This window comes from Choloepus didactylus, chromosome 2, assembly GCF_015220235.1.
Source record: "Choloepus didactylus isolate mChoDid1 chromosome 2, mChoDid1.pri, whole genome shotgun sequence".
Taxonomy (NCBI): Eukaryota; Metazoa; Chordata; class Mammalia; order Pilosa; family Megalonychidae; genus Choloepus; species Choloepus didactylus.
Window position 1 is genome coordinate 29,644,662 of NC_051308.1, and position 19,757 is coordinate 29,664,418.

The 19,757-nt window shown below is 35.4% G+C and overlaps 1 protein-coding gene across 1 annotated transcript in view; it reads left to right on the top strand.

The window, feature by feature from the left end:
- DESI2 (desumoylating isopeptidase 2) overlaps nt 1-19,757 on the top strand; it is a 59,764-nt gene that overhangs the window by 12,507 nt on the left and 27,500 nt on the right. The window contains exons 2-3 of the mRNA XM_037822439.1: nt 16,709-16,781; nt 19,404-19,497. Of these exons, the coding sequence (XP_037678367.1) occupies nt 16,709-16,781; nt 19,404-19,497 (167 nt within the window). The remainder of the gene's footprint in view (nt 1-16,708; nt 16,782-19,403; nt 19,498-19,757) is intronic.

Here is a 19,757-nt window from a genome sequence, read left to right on the forward strand (position 1 = left end):
AACTACATTATTTCATACTGCGTCCCCATTCCTTACTCTCAGGTGATGACCTCACTATTTACTTCACCAAAGAAAAATAAAAACATTCAGAAGAGAATTTTCATATCCTTCCATCACCACTATTCTAGGGTACTCTGCCTTCCCTTTTATTACTGTATCAAACCCTCCAACTCTGCACTGGATCCCACCCTTGGTCTCCTCTGCAAGGACTTCTCTGTTAGAATTGTCACCACTCTCTTCTGCCTAATCATTTTTTTCCCTTCTCTACTGTATTGTTCCAGTCAGCAAATGACTATGCTATAAAGTCTTCAGTCCTCACCCATATTAGCTGAGGAAAATTAGTGGGATACTTCAATCTTATCTGCATTTACCATCCACCATATTGTGTCATGCTCTCAAGCTGGGAGTTTATGTCTTTTTTTAATCATCTGCTTCAGAATGCGTTACTGTTAAAAGACTAACATAAGAAAGGAAATCAGAACTGTGACATTTCAATCCCCATTTGTTCTGACCTGTTGCTATTTTATCTGTGGGTGCTAAACAATAATGCAGCAGCATAGATTTGTAAGTTCCTCACTTTGCACTGAGCTTGAGGGCAGAGACAGTGTCTTAATCTTCTTTTTATCTCCAAGCTTGGTACATAGTAATTGCTTTGAAAAAGATTTGTTGGGTTCACTTGAGGTTCCCCTAGAACTTGTCTTCCTAAAACAATTCCTTTCCCCTTGTTCATTGCTGCTTCCTTCAGGAGAATGAAATAGAAGCATGCTGCCAGGTACCAGCTATGGCTTATATATTTCAGCTCTCTCTGGCTTGCTGTTCACCTCTTGGGGCCTGCTTCATTCTTCCATCCTAATGGATCCCCTTACCTCCTGTCAGGGGGCAGGTGAAAGCTCCAAACCATCCACACTAGTTCAGAGTGAGAATGTTGTTGGGAGAAAGGATCAGAGCTGAGGTAGGGGCGGTAAGAGGCCCTACTTGATACCCCTTGGTAGAGTCTGCTCTCTGGAATCCATTATAATAAAAGATGGTGTAATGCAGTTCTTTTTCTTTGGGATATAACCACCTATCTGTCTACATAGATTTGTATCTCACCTCCTGCTTTTTAGCTGTGTGACCTTGGGAAAGTTATTTTAGGGCCACTGTTCAGCCCTAAAATGGGAGTAATAATGGTACTTCCTTCACAGAGTTGTTGTAAGTATTATATGAGTCAATTTAAGTAAAAGGCATAGAATAGTACCTGGCACATAAGCACTAGAAAATGTTAACATTGTTAACTGTTTTGTTATTTGTAAGATTATATAAGCTAATTGAGCTGCAATTTGTATGCTTTCAACTGTTTTAACACTTAGTAACTTAGAGAACCTAAGATGGCGGCTAGAAGAGACAGGGCAAAAAAACACATCCATGAAAAATACTAGATAAAAGCCAGAAAGTGACCCAGAACACCAGTTCCAGAGATGTACCAGCTGGACAAGGTCTGCTAAATCCACAGGGACCGTGCACTTGGTGAAACTGGAAGTCTGCATTCTAAAATGAGTGAGTAAGCCGCTGAATATCCAGCAGCCACGCTGTGGTGTGGGGAAACTGAGGGCGGACTAGTTCTTTTTTAAAAAAAAAACCCAAAAGCGGCTGCAGATACAGCAGTGAGAACCACACAGTGAAATGCAGCAGGAACAGGCTGTGTGAACGCTTCATTATCTCGCGTGGAAGATAGGCTTTCACGCACCCGCTGCTAATTGTCTCAGAGTGAGGAAGGCAGTGGGGAGCCAAAAGGGGAAAAAAAACACACCCCTTGCAGTCATCTTCCCGGCAGGCTGGAAACGCTCCTGCCCGGCGCCAGCGCCACAGCCCAGAGCTGCGCCGAGAAGCCCAGTGTGACGGGTGTTTCCAGCGGCACATGCACATGCCACAGTGTCGGACGTGGACAAAAGCCTTTCACACACCCACAGCTGATTGTCCCAGAGCTTGGAAAGCGGAGCTGTGCAAAAAGGGGGAAATTGACACAACCCATACAGCCATCCTTACAGCAGCTGGGAATGCACCTACACGGCCCAGAGGCCCAGAACTTCCCTTGAGGGACGGCGCGCACTTGTGACGTAGCACAATCTTCCCTCAGCAGAGGCCCTAGAAGGGCACAGCTTGGAAGAGGGAACCACTCGGAAATTCCAGGGACCATACCCCAATACCAAAGACTTGTGGGTCAGTGGCAGAGACAATCTGTGGCGAGACTAAAATGAAGGTTTGGGCTCCTGCAACAGCCTTAAATCTCCAGGAACACCTGGGAGGTTTGATTATTAAAGCTGTCCTCCCTCCCTAACCTCTCAGACACACGCCCCACATTCAGGGCAGACAGCACCAACAACACACTCAAACTTGGTGCACCAGTTGGACCCCACAAGAATCAGACCCCCACACACCACAAAGACGAAGTTGGGGAGAACTGACTTGAGGGGAATAGGTGACTCACAGGCACCACCTGCTGGTTAATTAGAGAAAGTGTACACCACCAAGCTGTAGATCTGACAAATTAGAGATTTGTCTTCGAATAATCCTACATATCCTAAAAGAACCCTGTCAAGTAAAGCAAACGCCAAGAGGCCAAAAACAACAGAAAATTTTAAAGCATATGATAAAACCAGATGATACGGATAACCCAAACCCAAACACCCAACTCAAAAGAAGATCAGAGGAGACACAGTTCTTGGAGCAATTAATCAAAGAACTAAAGACAAACAACGAGAGCATGGCACAGGATATAAAGGACATGAAGAAGAGCATGGCACAGGATACAAAGGACATCAAGAAGACCCTAGAAGAGCATAAAGAAGACATTGCAAGAAAAAATAAAAAAATAGATGATCTTATGGAAATTAAAGAAACTGTTGACCAAATTAAAAAGATTCTGGATACTCATAGTACAAGACTAGAGGAAGCTGAACAATGAATCAGTGATCTCGAGGACCACAGAATGGAAAATGAAAGAACAAAAGAAAGAATGGGGAAAAAAATCAAAATGTACCTCAGGGATATGAAAGATAAAATAAAACATCCAAATATAAGACTCATTGGTATCCCAGAAGGGGAAGAGAAGGGTAAAGGTCAAGAAAGTATATTCAAAGAAATTGTTGGGGAAAACTTCCTAAACCTTCTACACAATATAAATACACAAAGCATAAATGCCCAGCGGACTCCAAATGGCATAAATCCAAATAAACCCACTCCAAGACATATTCTGATCAGGCTCTCAAATACTGAAGAGAAGGAGCAAGTTCTGAAAGCAGCAAGAGAAAAGCAATTCACCACATACAAAGGAAACAACATAAGACTAAGTAGTGACTACTCAGCAGCCATCATGGAGGCGAGAAGGCAGTGGCATGACATATTTAAAATCTTAAGAGAGAAAAATTTCCAACCAAGAATACTTTATCCAGCAAAGCTCTCCTTCAAATTTGAGGAAGAGCTTAAATTTTTCACAGACAAACAAATGCTGAGAGATTTTGCTAATAAAAGTCCTGCCCTACTTCAGATACTAAAGGTAGCGCTACAGACAGAGAAACAAAGAAAGGAGAGAGAGAGATGGAGAAAGGGTCAATACTAAAGAGATTCAATATTGGTTCAATAAAGGACATTATACACATTCTTCTCTAGTGATCACGGAACTTTCTCCAAAATAGACCATATGCTGGGACACAAAACAAGCCTCAATAAATTTAAAAAATTGGAATTATTCAAAGCACATTCTCTGACCACAATGGAATACATTTAGAAGTCAATAACCATCAGAGACTTAGAAAATTCACAAACAACTGGAGGTTAAACAACACACTCCTAAAATAAATGGTTTATAATGTAGAATGTAGGGGAACTAGCGATAGAGAGCAGTTAATGAAGGGGGAACGATAACCCAGTAAGAACAGATGAGCTATCATGGGTAAATTTAACGTTCTGGGAATGCCCAGGAATGACTATGGTTTGTTAATTTCTGATGGGTATGGTAGGAACAAGTTCACAGCAATGTTGCTATATTAGGTTATTTTCTTGGGGTAGAGTAGGAACATGTCAGAAGTAAAGTAGTTGTTTTAAGTTGGTTGTCTTTTTCTTACTTCCTTGTTATGGTTTGTTTGAAATGTTTTTTTAATTGTTTATCTTTTTTTAAAAAAATTTTTTAATATAGTTAATTTAAAAAAAGAGTTAAGAGTTAATGACAAAGCAATGTATGATACTGGAGTGATCTAAGAATGAAGGAAAAAAGCTCAAATGGGGCATAAGGAAAAATTGGAACATAGAATTTAAGCTTTATATCCATATTAATTTTCTTGAATTAACTGCAGTTAAGTTAATGACATAAGTGAATATCCTTGTCCATAGGAAATGTACATGGAAGTGTTATGAGTTCAAGGAGTAGGATATATAGCAGCCTGCTCTCAAATGTTCAGAAGATGATAAATGGGTAGATAGATAATTGATAGATATAGTTGAAAGAAAGAGAGGCGGAGGAAGGGAGGGAAGGAGGGAGAGAAGGAAGGAAGGAAGGAGGGAGAGAAAAAGGAAGGTACTGTAAAGGTAGCAAAATGTAAAATTGGTAGATACGGATATCTGGGGTTGGGGGGTGTTGGAGTTCTCTGTATGGGGTTGGTATTGTGTTTGCAACTGTCCTATGTGTTTGAAATTATTTCAAAATAAAAATTAAAAAAAAAACACTTAAGAACTTGATCTTTGGAATTTCTTCTCTTTAAGGGAGTGTTATACTACAGAAAACAAAGTGCTACCAATTTGGGAAATACTAAAAGCAGGCTGTTGTATGTATGACACTATGATCCAAAATCTTATCACAATACATATATAAAATTGGGGGTTAATTGTGTAGCCCTTTTTTTTTGTCCCTTGTGTATTAGAGTTGACAGCTGGTCTTCAGCCTTTCAGCCAGATGACTTTAATGGAACTAATTTATAAGCCTTTAAACATTTGTGGAAATTGTAAAAAATAAACAACTTAGCTTGAGATTGGTTTGTATTTACCATAGTGCAATTATAACAATAAAGGAACTACCAGACAAGAATTTAACATGTTCATCGTCTCCAGTAGTTCACTGAATACTCTAAAAAGAGTTGTGATTGAAATACAGTTTAAATTCTAATTTCTAAAGGGACTATTTCCTGTAGATTTTCCTCCCAGAATAGGAGGTCTATACTTGACTAAATAAGTGATGAGGTAGGCACCTTACTTAAAGTTTAAGCAAATAATAGGTTATGGCTATTTCTTTTTCCTTTCATGGTACATGAGAGACCACCATAATTTCACATTTAAGGAAACACAATAAATTAACAGAAATGACCCCCTTCTTATTCTCAGATTGTTAAACATCCTTCAAGAGCATGTAAAGAAACTCAAGGCCTCATAAGTACATCTATTAGGAAGTAGAGTCAAGTGATAGAAAAACAGTAGGTGCAGGCTAAGAAACCTGGGTCAGCCACTCACTCACTCATCCTGGGTAGGTTACTTGCTAAACTTCCCTAACATGATTTACATAATTTACATGGACTCTTGTCAGGAAAAGCAGAATAAGTGAAAGTGCATTGTAGAATAGCATCCAAAAACAATTAAGTTACTATATGTGTAGAATCCCTTGGTGATAGAAGTTGAATTTGGTGGTGGACATTTTCTTTTAATAGTTACATTTTTATTACAGTGTGATATTGGGCAAGTTTCTTGACCCTTTTGAGTCTCAATTACTTCACCTGAAAGGTAGGGTAATGTCATATGCTTCTTTGCTACTCAGACTGTGGTCTTCCAAGGCATTACTTGGAGTTCGTTAGAAACGCAGAATCTCAAGTTCTACCTCAGATCTACCTAATCAGAATCTGCATTCAACAGGAATCCCTGGTGACTTGTATATTCAGTTGGATGAGCTCTGATAGTGGTAGAGAATGAGAGCAAGAATAAAGTATTTAGCACAGTGCTTGACACATAATAGATAATAAATGTTCCTATTTTCCTATCTATAAAATGGGGATTATAATGCTTCAGAATTATGAGAATCAAAATGTGCTGGTCAATCTAAATTTTTAAAGACTGTACAAATATTAGTTATTTATTATTTGTGGTTCCTCCAAGCTACGTACCTCAGAAAAACATGTTCTTAAACTTAACTCATTACTGTGAGCATGTACCCTTATAAATAGGACCTTTTGATGAGTTTACTTCACTTAAGATATAACCCACCTCGGTCAGGATGGATCTTAATCCTATAACTGAAGGCCTTATAGAAAAGGTCACAGAGAAAGAGAAAGCTATGGGGAGCAACCAGAAGCAGGGAGTCAATGGAACCAGTAAGCTAGGAGAAGCCGTCATGTGTATTGCCATGTGACAGAAAAGCCGAGGACCAAGGATCATGGGCAGCCAGCCCCAGAATGCCACAGTCTTACGGGAAAAAGCATCACTTTGATCATGTCTTGAATTTTAACATCTCCTAGGATCAAAAATGTGAGCCAGTTAATTCCCGTGGTTTAGGCAAACCCATTTCATGGTATTTGCTTCAGCAGCCAAAAAACTAAAATATTATTGGTAGGAAATATCCAGATAACGTTAAGATAAAATTGTCACCTAGTAAGAATTGATGTAAGTCAGATTCACAGAGAAAGGACTCATTTCCCACTATAGAAAGTAGAAAGTTGCACTGTAAAGTGGGAATGTTTTAGAAGTTAGAGGTTTATGCTATAGTTAAAACTGAGGAATGGCAAATGCCAAAGACTCAATGACACATCTAGTAGATTTTTTTTTAATCATCGATAAGAAACTACTGTAGAATTTCAGAGAAGCTATCATAGTTACGTTTTTCAAGGGGAAAATGGAAAAAACCTATTTGGATTCTAGCTCATTGTGTCCCTTAACAATGTATCATCTAATCTCTGACCTGTAATATGCTCATTTAAAATAAGGCTGCTGGACTAAAATGTTTAACAATTATATACACACACACACACACACACACACATACATATGTGTATATGTATGTATATGTATAGGTATATATCATTCTCTTTATAACAGTATAGTATTATTTTGCCCCATTTTCATGCCAAATCTTATACCTTACTTTCACAGCACATTACGTATTTCTGTTTTAACACTTTACAAATTGTGATTGATTGTTTACATTTTTAATGATTTCCTTATGGACAAGAACTGTGAATAAATCATCCTTGTATCCCTAGTGTCTAGCAGAGTCTCTGACACATAGGAGGTATACATATATTTTGTTGAATCAAAGTTGTCTAACATGCTTTATTTATAGCTTTGTGGGTAAGTAGACCTTTAAATTGAGATTTAAACTGAGATGCATTGCAGAGAATCCTTCTAGAACAAAGTTCTCAAATAATTTAATCCTGGGCCAACTAAGAAATACATTTTACATCCTGCCTCTTATACACACACATAACTGAAACCAGATGTTCAGGAAATGCCTTACTATATGCAGTGTCCTCTGATAAGTTCTATCTATTGCATTCTTAAGAATTCATTTGCTTAAATTAATGCCAGTACAGCTCACTGAAATCATTTGAGGTTTCTCTAATGGGTTGCAACCTGCAGTTTAAAAGATGCAAACTCTGTGAGAACAGGTTCACCCCTTTGTAACTAGTCCCTGGCTCATAGTAGGTGTTCATTAAATATTAGTTGATTGAATGAAAGAATGGAGATGCTCTTTTCAATAGCTTACATTTAAGGGGAAAATGTTACAATCGCCTTGCTACATTTACTCATCAAGTATTTGAATGGTCCAATAGGTATAATACATTACACTAAACAGTATGGAGGATACAGAAGTAAATACAGCTCAGTCTCTGACTTCTTGTAGTTTAGAGCCTAATCCCGGGGGATAGTCAAGTATAAGTAGGCCTAAAAGAAGTTTTACGATTTTACCAAAATATTTGACATTTTTCATAGATACTACTAAAATAAGTGCCTGAGCAGAGAGATTTACCAAGAACTTGATTCTCTGGTATAGGTATTGTGTTCAGACCAAGAGTTGGTGGTACCCTGCCCGATCTATTTCTTGTCACTAGTGGAGAAAAACTGTGGGTTATGTTATGAATTTTCTTAGTATTCAAGAATATAGCTTTTACAGTGTGACTGTGTAATTGTGAAAACCTTGCGACTGACACTCCCTTTATCCAGTGTATGGACAGACCATTAAGAAAATAAGACAAAAAATAAATAATAATGGGGGGGTGAGGGGTATGGGATGTTTGGGGTGTTCTTTTTTTATTTTTTATTCTTATTTTTATTTATTTATATATTTTTTGGGGTAATGAAATTGTTCAAAAATTGTGATGAATGCACAACTATAGGATGATGCTGTGAACCATTGATTGTACGCTTAGGATGATTATCTGGTATGTAAATATGTCTCAATAAAATTGCATTTAAAAAAAAGCGTTCAATGGGTATTAGGTTCACTGTTTGATTTGACTTTAAAATTAAACAACTTACCCATAGTGTTGACACCCCTTTTCAACATGAACAAGTTAGAGTGGTCACTGCCTAGATATCCCTGAAGATCGGGAAAGTGATTAAACTAGAGGAAGAGGTAACAACAGATAAGATGGAGTTTAACAAAGGACTATGAATACTGAATCGCTATATAATTTTCTTCTTAGTTGCTAGGGTATTAGAATAGCTAGAAGGAAAGAATTAAAATGGTGGAACAGTAAACCAAAGTGGTTACAGTTAATAATTAGGCTGAATCAGATGTAAATTGGGACTGTTTCACCAAACCAGGAAATATAACTACCCTAGCTTTAGTTCATGTCTTTAAGTTTGGCTGCATTCTCAAAGGGGAGAAAAAAGAAGGAAAACTTTTTAACTTTGAAGTTGTTCTATAGCTACTTGTTAAATTGTAATTTGAAAGTTACCACCTTTTTGTATAAATGTTATATTTCACAATAAGGAAATAACTGAAACTATGGTGCTGTAACTCATAGTATTTTTGGAAATTTCCTATATAACCACTTGTTAAAGCATACTTTGAAAGATATTACCTTTTTGCATGTATGTTATATTTCACAATAGGGAAATAACAGACTGTGGAACTGTAACCCATAACATTCTTTGAAATTTGCTCTCTACTTGTTAAATTGCACCTGGAAAGTTATCACTTTAATGTATATATGTTATATTCTACAATAAAAAAACATTAAAAAATTAAACAATGTAATATCCTTTGGCAAGCACAGTAGCTTTTTTAAAAATTAGTTTACCTAATAGATAAAGAAGCAAACCTTTAGCTCAATCCAAAATATATAGCACCGATTTTTTCTTGGATTTAAGTTGTCTTGTAACTATGCACTCTCCTACTAATGAATTCAAGACAATGCTTACAGGTGTTTAAGACTCAAAGTTAAAGTTATCTTTAAGAATGCTAGCCTTAGACAAACCTTGAAATTTATCATTGAAATGGGACTTCAGAGTAAAAGAGGGTGCCATTAATAATTAGGCTGAATCATATGTAAATCAGGACTGTCCCACCAAACCAGGAAATTTGACTACCCTAGCTTTAGTTCATATCTTTAAGTTTGGCTGCATTCTCAAAGGGGGGAAAAAAGAAAGAAAAACTATAAAGCATTTACAATACTTGAAACAATGATTTAAAAAAAATTACTGGCAAATCTTGCAGTCAAATGTAATTACTTAAAAAGATTGAGGCTTTTTAATACCAGAAGTTATCAGTAGTTTATAAATAACGCAATGAAAATGTTTGTTAGATAAATTTTTTTTTCTAAAATATATTCTCTGGTGATGAAAAGATTGGACATTTTCCTGGAAATAATAATAATGGAATAGGACCTGTATGTGGTGCCATCCTTTACACAGTAGAAAGCAAGTTAGCAGACATAGCCCTGGATGTTTGATTTCTTCTAAAAAAAGATACTAGAATATCTTGGTCAGTTCATTCAGTGGGTTTTTACTGACTCTCTGCTTTATGATTTACTCTATGCTTAAGTACCATAGATAGCATTTTAGCGTGATTTACTATTAAAATATTGTACATTTGCTCTAAGTTTACCTTGAACTCAATCCAGTGGTACCAAAAAGACCTCATAAGGTAGTTTAACAGTGTGAACATCAAGGATAGTTTTATATGAGACAGCAGTATAGTAATTAGTCCACAGTCTCCACTATTCACAATTTATTTTGGATTTTTTAGCTCAATAATTGAAACACCTCTCTTCCCTAGCACCTTTTGAGAAGTAAGAAATATACTTGCTTTAAGCCACTCAGCATCTAACATGAACACTGATTCTAGGTTTGGGGGATTAACAGTCATACTTTATATTTACCTTTAAGGAAGTCAGGTCTTAAGTGGATATATTAAGTATTTTAAGTTCCAGACTAGGGAGATAACATTTTTCATCATTGTCATTTTCAAACAGGAAGCATAAAAATTTTTTAAATTGATAAGGCAAATAATTGACTAAAACTGAGCTTAATGACTTAAACTTGTATAAACCTAAATTCTCTATTGGAAGGGGAATTTAACATTTTAATATACAACTATAATATAGTACTATCAATTGATTTCTGTAAACAGTGCTTTAAAATAATGAATAGAAATATTTAGAGCAATTTTTTACATTGAGGCAAGAGTGAACCCCAAAATAATTGTGTATTTATGTATTTCTCTCCCACATATTTAAGAATATAATTTTTCCTGTGAATTGTTTCCTGTTGCCTTTTATTATATTAACACTTTAGAATGCTTTAAAAAGCCTTCCAAACTGTAATGACACTGATTGGTATTGGAGGAGATAAAGTGTGCACCCAGTGGTCCTTCCTTGGCCCTCTTCTGAATACTTACTCTCTATGGACTTCAGGAAGTATGAGGCCTTACGGTCCTTGCACAAAAGGGAGACATGGTTCTCCAGCCCTCTGCCCATGTGCCTAAATAGTTAGGCATCCTGTGAAACCACTGCCTTACTTAAAAAGGCCTTTTACTCAAGTCTGGACTTCTCAAGAATGTAAATAATTGCTTGTATAAGTGTCTTAAAGCAAGTAGAATCAAATTAGCTCCACTATCGTTTGCTAGTCAATTTAGTGAGTCCTCATTCTTGGATCAACTCTCAAAGATCCTTGAAAATTCTGAGAATTAAGATAATCAAAACTGATCTGCCTGAATGTTCCTCATGTACATATGCATACAACCTTTTCCCAATATGTAGAGCCAAAATATTAGGGAACAAAGGATCATACTGTCAGCAAATAGGTAAGTGTCCACATAATAGGTAAGGGTCAAGCATCCTTCCAAGGGCTTTACCTGTAATAATTTATTTAATCCTTACCACATTTCCCTGAAGTAGATATATTTTTTATACCCATTTTATAAATAAGGACATTGAGGAACAGAGAAGTTAAGTATCTGCCCCAGTCACACAACTAACTAGTAAATACAGAAGCCAGGATTAGAATCAAGGCATTCTGGCTCCGGAGTGTGAATTAGATTCAAACACTTTTTGAGATAGATAATCATCAGATACATATGAAGAAACCCAAAGACAAAGAGCCCAAGTCTCCTGTATTTACCACTAGTTCAAATGCTTCAACTTGTCAGTTCACCTTTTAGAATATAAGAATGTGATACTTGGGTCAATCCTTTTTTATCCAAGCAATAATTTTTGAGATTCATACAAATAGAAGAAATGTTCGGTGCTCTAAACAATTTGAGGAACATTGTGGGCTTTCCAGTGTGGCTGAAGGGAAAGATATCGTTAGAATAAGCTGACCAGACAATGTCCTTAGTACAGATGGTTTAGATGGGTGGGTGACATGGGCATGTTGTGGTAACTCTTCTGTTGTTTTGTGGTTTGAGAGAGATTTTGTGGTAGCATTTGGCCAGTTTCCTGTTTTCCTTTGTTATGTGCGAAAGGGTTTGAGAAGAATCTTTTTAAATACTACTTTACACTTTTTCTGAAAACATCTGATTTCTTATTCTTCCTCTGAGGGATTATATGTTGTCAGCACTGGGTAAACGTGAATATGACATATGGCTTTTTAAAGTGGATCTGCCCCTAATGTTCTTTCTTACTGCTCCCTCATACAGCATGGCCTGAGATAAACTTTCTCTTTAAGACTGGCCCCAGTGTCATACAGTTCTTCAGCCGAGCTTCTGCAGTTGTTTAAAAGCAATAATTCTTAAATTATTCTACAGAATACTAGTTGTGCTCTTAAACTTAGACCAAGATCTTAAGAATAAAAGTGGTCTTTTCCCAGTTCAATTAAAAAACTAAACAAGCTTTTGGAGAAAAATGTCCTGGATTTGTATTTTTCCCAAGTATTCATTGTTAAAGTTTTTACATCTACTATTTAGACAACAAAATTGATTCAAAATATCCAACAACATTTAACACACATCTTGCTGTTATCCACTCATACCTAGTTCAGCAGCTTATTTTGGTGTTTTGGCTTTATTTGTTTGTTTTTCATGCATACATGTTCTTAGCTGTGATTTCATTTTGCTTATTTATGATATAATATTTTCTGTTAGAAAAATTATTTCTAGTTTGTAAAGTGGAATTAAGTGTATCAGTGTTTTGTGGTATTCTACAAAAGCATGAATTACCACATAGCAAGTTTGAGAAACTCTGTTGAACTTTATAGGGAGATTTTTACACAAGGTATGCTGTGTGAAATAAGTTTTGACATAGTAAATAATTTTTTAAAGTAATGACGAAGAACAGAAACCAGATTAGAGAGGAATTGAGAGAGACTAATATTAATTTCAAAAAATCTTACTATGAAAGATAGCAGTTTCTTCAGCATGAATAACTAGGAACAGTAAATCATTATTACAGGGGAGTTTCACAACTGAAATCATTTATTAAAAGGCTCGGTATTCATGTGCCTTTTTGTTTTTTCCTTTTTAAGTTATCTCATTAAATCTGCGCTTAAAATAAACGTCATCCATATTGTCTGAATAGCCTTGGCAGGACTTTGAGGCAGAAAGACTCGATACGGCATGCTGACCTTGAATTAAACTCGTGTCTTCCACAGGCAGCTTCCCAGTTTATAAAGATTGAGCCTTCTAGGCGTGTTCTCTAATAATAGAGCTAGGAAGCCCTGAAAGGAGCAGAAACATTTAGAGGGCATCACTCTCTATGACCAGTTCTCCATGGAAAGGCTTACCGTAACTCTGTTCTTCTGAATCTATTCAGAAAAAAAAAAAAATCACACCCAAGAAAAACATCTAATTTACTTACTTCATAATGTAAATTCTAAAAGTTTCTTAAGTAATGTGCTCATATAATGTATACATACATGAAGAAGGCACAGCTGACCAGAATACATGTATTTAGAGTTGTTTTATCCTGTTGTTGACGTGTTTTTTGTATCCTGTTTTCATTGTAACTAAAATTATGTATTTTTGAAGGCAGCTGGTGGAATTAGGAATGCAGTCTGTAATTTAAGAAGCAACCTATTTAAAGGTTCTAGGAATAGAAGGTTCTAGAAATGGGGCCTTCTTTTGTATTATTAGAAAATGTTTTGGGATAGCTAATTTGTTTTTAACCTTTTGTTTTGTTTTGCTCAAGAGTCTCATACCCATAATCTGTATGTATATGTGTGTGTGTGTGTGTGTGTGTGTGTGTGTATATATATATATATATTTTTTTTTTTTTCCACTCTTAGTAAAATTGATATTGGGCCACTCATCAATCATAAGAACAGGGAAATGGAAACTTCTTTCTTCTTGAATTTTTAGTTTTTCATTTTACTACAAGAGGAAACACTGTTATGATGCTGCTTTCTTTTTTTTTTTAAAGAACAAAATATATATATTGTATCTGGAAGTAAATTTGTCCTTGGAGTATTCAAGTATTTAAAGGTTTGCCTTTAAATATAGTGTAGGTTTGCCAACTATAAAAAAGTATACTCTTCTGCCATTTGATACAAATAAGTAGATCTTTTACTTCTGTTTATAGCATTCTTTTTTTTTAACAGCTTTATTGAGCTGCAATTCACATACCATGCAATTCACCCACCCATTTAAAGTGTACACCTCAGTGGATATTGGTATATTCATAGAGCTGTGTAAAAACCAATTTTAGAATATTTTCATCACCCCCAAAAGAAACCCCATTTCATTAGCAATCACACCCCATTTCTCCCCAAGACCCCTAACCATAGGCAACCATTAACCTATTTTCTCTATATATGGATTTGCCTATTCTGGACATTTCAAATAAATAGACTTACACAATGTGTGGCCTTTTGTGTCTGGCTTCTTTCACTTAATTCTTTCAAAGGTTATCCATGGTGTAGCATGTATCAGTAACTCATTTCTTTTTATTGTCCGGTAGATTCCATTGTATGGATAAACCACATTTTGTTTATCCATTGACCTGTTGTGGACATCTGGGTTATTTGGTTGTTTCCACTTTTGGGCTATTATAAGTAATTCTGCTATAAACATTTATTTACAATGTGTGGCTGTATATTTTCATTTCTCTTTGGTATAGATCTAGGAGTGAAATTGCTGGGTCATATGTCTCCAGGTTTAACACTTTGAGAAACTGCCAAACTGTTTTCTCAAATGGCTGTACCATTTTACATTCTTACTAGAAATGTGTGAGGGTTCCAGTTTTTCTCCATCCTTCCCAACACTCATTATTATCTGTCTTTTTCATTATAGTTATCTGACTGGGTATGAAGTGGCATCTAATGGTGGTTTTCATTTGCATTTCCCTTATGGCTAGTGGTTTTAAGCCATTTTCATGAGCTTATTGGCCATTTGCTTTTTTTTTTTTTTTTTTTTTTTGAGACATGCCTATTCAGATTCTTTGCCCTTTTTTAATTGGGTTATTTGTTTTGTAATTGAGTTCTAAGAGTACTTCATTATATTTTCATTTTTTTGATGGTGTCCTTTGAAGCAGAAAAGTTTTTAACTTTGATGAAATCCAATCTGTATTTTCTTTGGTTGCTTGTCTTTTTAGTGTCATATCTAAGAAACCATTGCCTAATCCAAGATCATAAAGATTCACACCTATGTTTTCTTCTAAGAGTTTTATAGTTTTAGGTCTTACATTTAGGTCTTTCATCCATTTTGAGTTAATTTTTGTATTTGGTGTGAGGTATCCCCACTGACAAATGCAGTCTCTTCCTAATCCTCTGTCAATCACTATTGGGTTTTTTTTTTTCTCGTAGAAAGCTTTCTCATCTTCTAATAAAACATTTGGATTTCCATTTTAGAAATGTATTATAGAAGCACTTTCAGAAGACCATTTATTGCTTAACTAAAAGATATTGTTAAAATAAAGTGATATTTATTGGAATAGCTAGAAGGAAAGAATTGAAACGGTGGAACTGTAAACCCATAGCATCCTTTGAAACTTGTTCTATAGCTACTTGATAAATTGTAATTTGAAAGCTATCACCTTTTTGTATATATGTTAGAGTCCACAATAAGGAAATAACTGGATCTATGGCACTATAACTAATAACAACTTTGGAAATTTCCTATATAACTACTAGTTAAAGCATACTTTGAAAGATGTTACCTTCTTTGTATATATGTTATATTTAAAACCTTTTGATTATTGCAAACAATTTTGTATGTGTGTTTATGTACACACACACATATTTACACACACATACACCTTTTTTATTTTAAAGAGAAGTTCATACTGTAAAAAAAGGAAAGGTCACTTCAAAATAGAGCTGTCTGCATCCAGAACAAAAGTCTGTTAGTGTTATTGTTAGGGAAATCAGTGGTATACAGAGCAAATTTTGGTTGTAAACCCTCTAAGCAATGGGATTTCTCAACTGGAAAAAGCCGTTGAGCCCCAGAAGTTCTCTGACCAAGAAACCAGTTACTAGGAAAAAGACTAGAAGAATTTTTTTTGCAGACTAGCATGATGATCTTGTGGTATTTTTCATTCTCTTTCTGTGAAAAAAGGAAGATAGTAGGGTAGCAAGAAACTTGAAAAGGCATCTTTTTTTTCTTTTTTTTTCCTTTTTTTTAAATCAGGAACACATATACATATAAGAGGTAACTTTCCAAGTGAAAATTAACAAATAGAGAACAAATTTCAAAGAATATTGTAGGTTACAGTTCCAATTTCAATTATTTTCATATGGAAAAGCCTTAAATATTCAATAAAAGGTTGGAGTAGTAGCCACTTCCTAAAATGTGGAGTTGAGTTGTGTTTCAGTTTCACGGCTGCTAAATCAAATACCATGCAATGAGTTGGCTTACATGAGAATTTACTGGCACACAGTTTTGAGGCTAGGAGAAGTCCAAAATCAAGGCATCATCAAGGTGATGCTTTCTCCCAGAAGACTGTGGTGCTCTGGGACTGACTGCCAGCAACCCTTGGGTCCTTTCCTGTCACATGGCAATGCACATGGCAGCTTCACCTGGCTTCTTTCTCTTCCAAGTTCATTTGAAGTTCAGCTTCTGCCTGCCCCCTGTGGCTTTCTCTCTGTGTGTCTGAATTTCATTCTCTTTATAAAGGGCTTCAGTGATAGGATTAAGACCCATCCTGATTCAGGTGAGCCATCTCAGAACTGAAGTAACCTTGCATCAAAAGGTCCTATTTACAGTGGATTCACACCCACAGGAATGGATTAAGATTAAGACCATGTTTTTCTGGGGTACATAGCTCCAAGCCACTACAAGTTGTAAATGAAGTTTTTCTGAATCCTCTTTTTTTTTCCTTAGTACTGGATGAACGAATACACTTCACCCATTGGAATTGGAGTTTTTCATTCAGGAATTGAAGTATATGGCAGAGGTATGTGTGCACACAGTCTAAAAATACTCTCTGAAGATTTTGTCCATTAAAGGAGTTGTAAAATCATAGCTATAAATTCTTTTTTTCTTTACCACTTCCATACATTATTACAGAAAATACAAGAAAATCTCCCCACATTTGTTTATACTGTCTTTTGGGGAAATGTGCAAAGTAGCATGTATTTGGGGAGAAAGTACCCAAAGTACAAGAGTGTACATTCATTTAGCTATCTTTTAATTTGAATACTGTGTCCTAGAAAATATTTCCTTTTGAAATTGTTATACCATTACAGTTTGTTTGACTCTAATATATGGGTTCCCAAGAAAACTTGCACCTTAAAAAATAGCATGTTAAAAACAATCATTTTGGTTGGAAAAAGGGTAGATGCTAAAGGGTTTCAAACTTGAAATACCAATTTCCTGAGGGAATTTCAGTAATTCATTTTTTTTATAGCTAGAAGTATATACTTTTAAAGTCTAAAAAAGCTCAAAAATGATGGCCTTCATCATTAACTTTAGCCCTTTTCATTCTTACTACCTTTATTAACTTTACTTTGGTAAACAAGATGCTCAGACCAATCAGCTTTGATTTCAACAGCCTTTTTCCTTTATTCTAGTTCCCACTCTTGGTGCAATATAATCTAGTTCTGATCAAGTTATAACCAGTAAGATCTGTATGAGACTTCATCAGGGTTGTGATAATATATTAATTTGAATTATAAACTCAACTGTAGCAAGAATACCCCTATTCAGCTAGACAGTCTTTGCTTTGTGACCTTTTAAAATGTATTATTGAAGTTTACTCAGGGCTACTCCTAAGACTACCTGCCAACTTTAGTTAATGTGAAGGGAAGACCCATTTTCTTAAACGTATCAGAAAGGAGTTTGTAATATACCTTTTTTGTTCCATATTAGCTGCTTCCAGGTGCCATTTAGCATATTAAATTTTGGCTATAAAGATCTGCCATTTCAGCTCCATTGTACTTAAAAGTCTGATCTACTAAGTAATCCCAAGAAGCAATGAGGGGCTCTTGCTAAAAGTTTCAGTGGTTGGAATATTGCTGTGGGTGGGATCATAATCTGTAGGTTTGCTCTCTTGTTTGATCTGCTTTTTGCCTAACTTGTTTATGTCTTCCTTTTTAACCTAAATTCGTATGGGGAGTTAGTTTTTAAAGGGCCATCAAGTTTTTAACTACATATCTGCCATGCTGCGAGATAGACAAGGACCTATGGCATTTTCTCCATTTTTCAGATGAAAATTGAGTCTCAAACCTGTTGAAAGCTACACTGTTAATAATTAACAGAACTAGGACTTGAACCCAAGTGTTCTTATATGCTATTCTATTATTCTGTTATCCGCCTGATCATTGTTCTCCTTCTTAAAATGATTTAGAAATACATGGTTCAAAGCATGTCCCTGTAAGCTTAGCAAAACTCGGGCCAAATATATTCCTCAAAGTGAATAATTGCTTCTTAAATGTAGGAATAAATGGGTCTATGACTTTTCTTTTTTAATTAAGTGAGAAAGTTAAAAATCCAAATGTAATCTTTCCATATTGAACCTGATAATCTGCATTATTTTATAAAACCCTATCATTAAAAAAATTTTTAAGAACTGTATTTCAGAGTTGAGTGCTGAATACTTTCTTTCAGTTAATAACATATAAAGAATTTTAAAAATTATTACAGAACCTTATAACTATTTATTTGCATATCACTGCTTTTTTCTAAGAGACCAGAATCAAAAGTAAGCTTAGTATTTGTCTTATTCTTTCCCATGCTTTATTCTAAGATCTTTTAAAATTATACTTACTCTTAAATGAAAATTAACTTAACCAATTGTTTGGAATTCTCTAAATATGTCCACTAAGACACTTAAATACCTAAGTAAGATATCAGAACTGTAGCCAAAATTTTAGTTCCTTACTGATTTGAAACCATTCCGCCATTTTTGTTCTGGGTAAGAGTTTATATCTCTGAGCCTGGACACAGCCTCACTGAGTCATAGAAATACTTGTCACAAATAAATAGCACAAGTAGTTCCCTAGCTGAAGATTTGCTAGGGGGGAGGGGGGCGTCTGGTGTTTGTCAGTGGGGGTGTGTGTGTTTGTTAATTTGACAGTTTAGGCTTGAATCAGGGGAATTCAGATTTCTGAATTTGCAAATGCTTCACCCTTACTTGAAGATAAACCCGAGTCTCCTTCCCATGAACCATGAAAACTCAACTGTGTCAGAAAGCTTTTCCAGTATAGTGCAAGTTTGAAATTAGATCACTTTGATTTAGAAAGTGGCAAAATACTGAACTGACCACCTGCTTAGTTTGTAATGATAAATATGCCTAGAAACTATAGTCACCTTTGAGTGTCAGTCACTCTCTGATTGCGAATATAAACAAAATAAATAAAGCAGTCAGGATTACCTTTGTCTCATTGGTAGAGTTTCAGGTCTTTTGTGTCAATTATTCTATACTAATAATAGCTAAATGAGATGTTTGTGAAAGCATTTTATAAATTGAAAAAATATTTAGGTGGTATTATTATCCTCATCATTTATAAAGCTAATTCAGCATTCTGGTTAAATTTTATGTGATAAATACTAAAAATCATGAGTTTTCTCTTTTCAGAATTTGCTTATGGTGGCCATCCTTACCCCTTTTCTGGAATATTTGAAATTTCCCCAGGAAATGCTTCTGAACTAGGAGAAACATTTAAATTTAAGTAAGTAGGGAGGATAATTTTTATTACACTATCTTAGGAGCCAAAGCTGATTTCCAGGCATACAAAATTCATTCTGTAGATTAAAATCAAGCAAGTTAAAAATGTTTCTTTAATGTTGTTTTAGTTGCTGACACTTAATTTTCAAATTAAATCCATCTTAAGTTGTATAAAAATGGGAACCAGCCAAATAAAGTGATTGAAATAACCTAGTCTGTTGCTTTTATTCAGGACCTATATAAAATACTCTGTCTACTTTATAA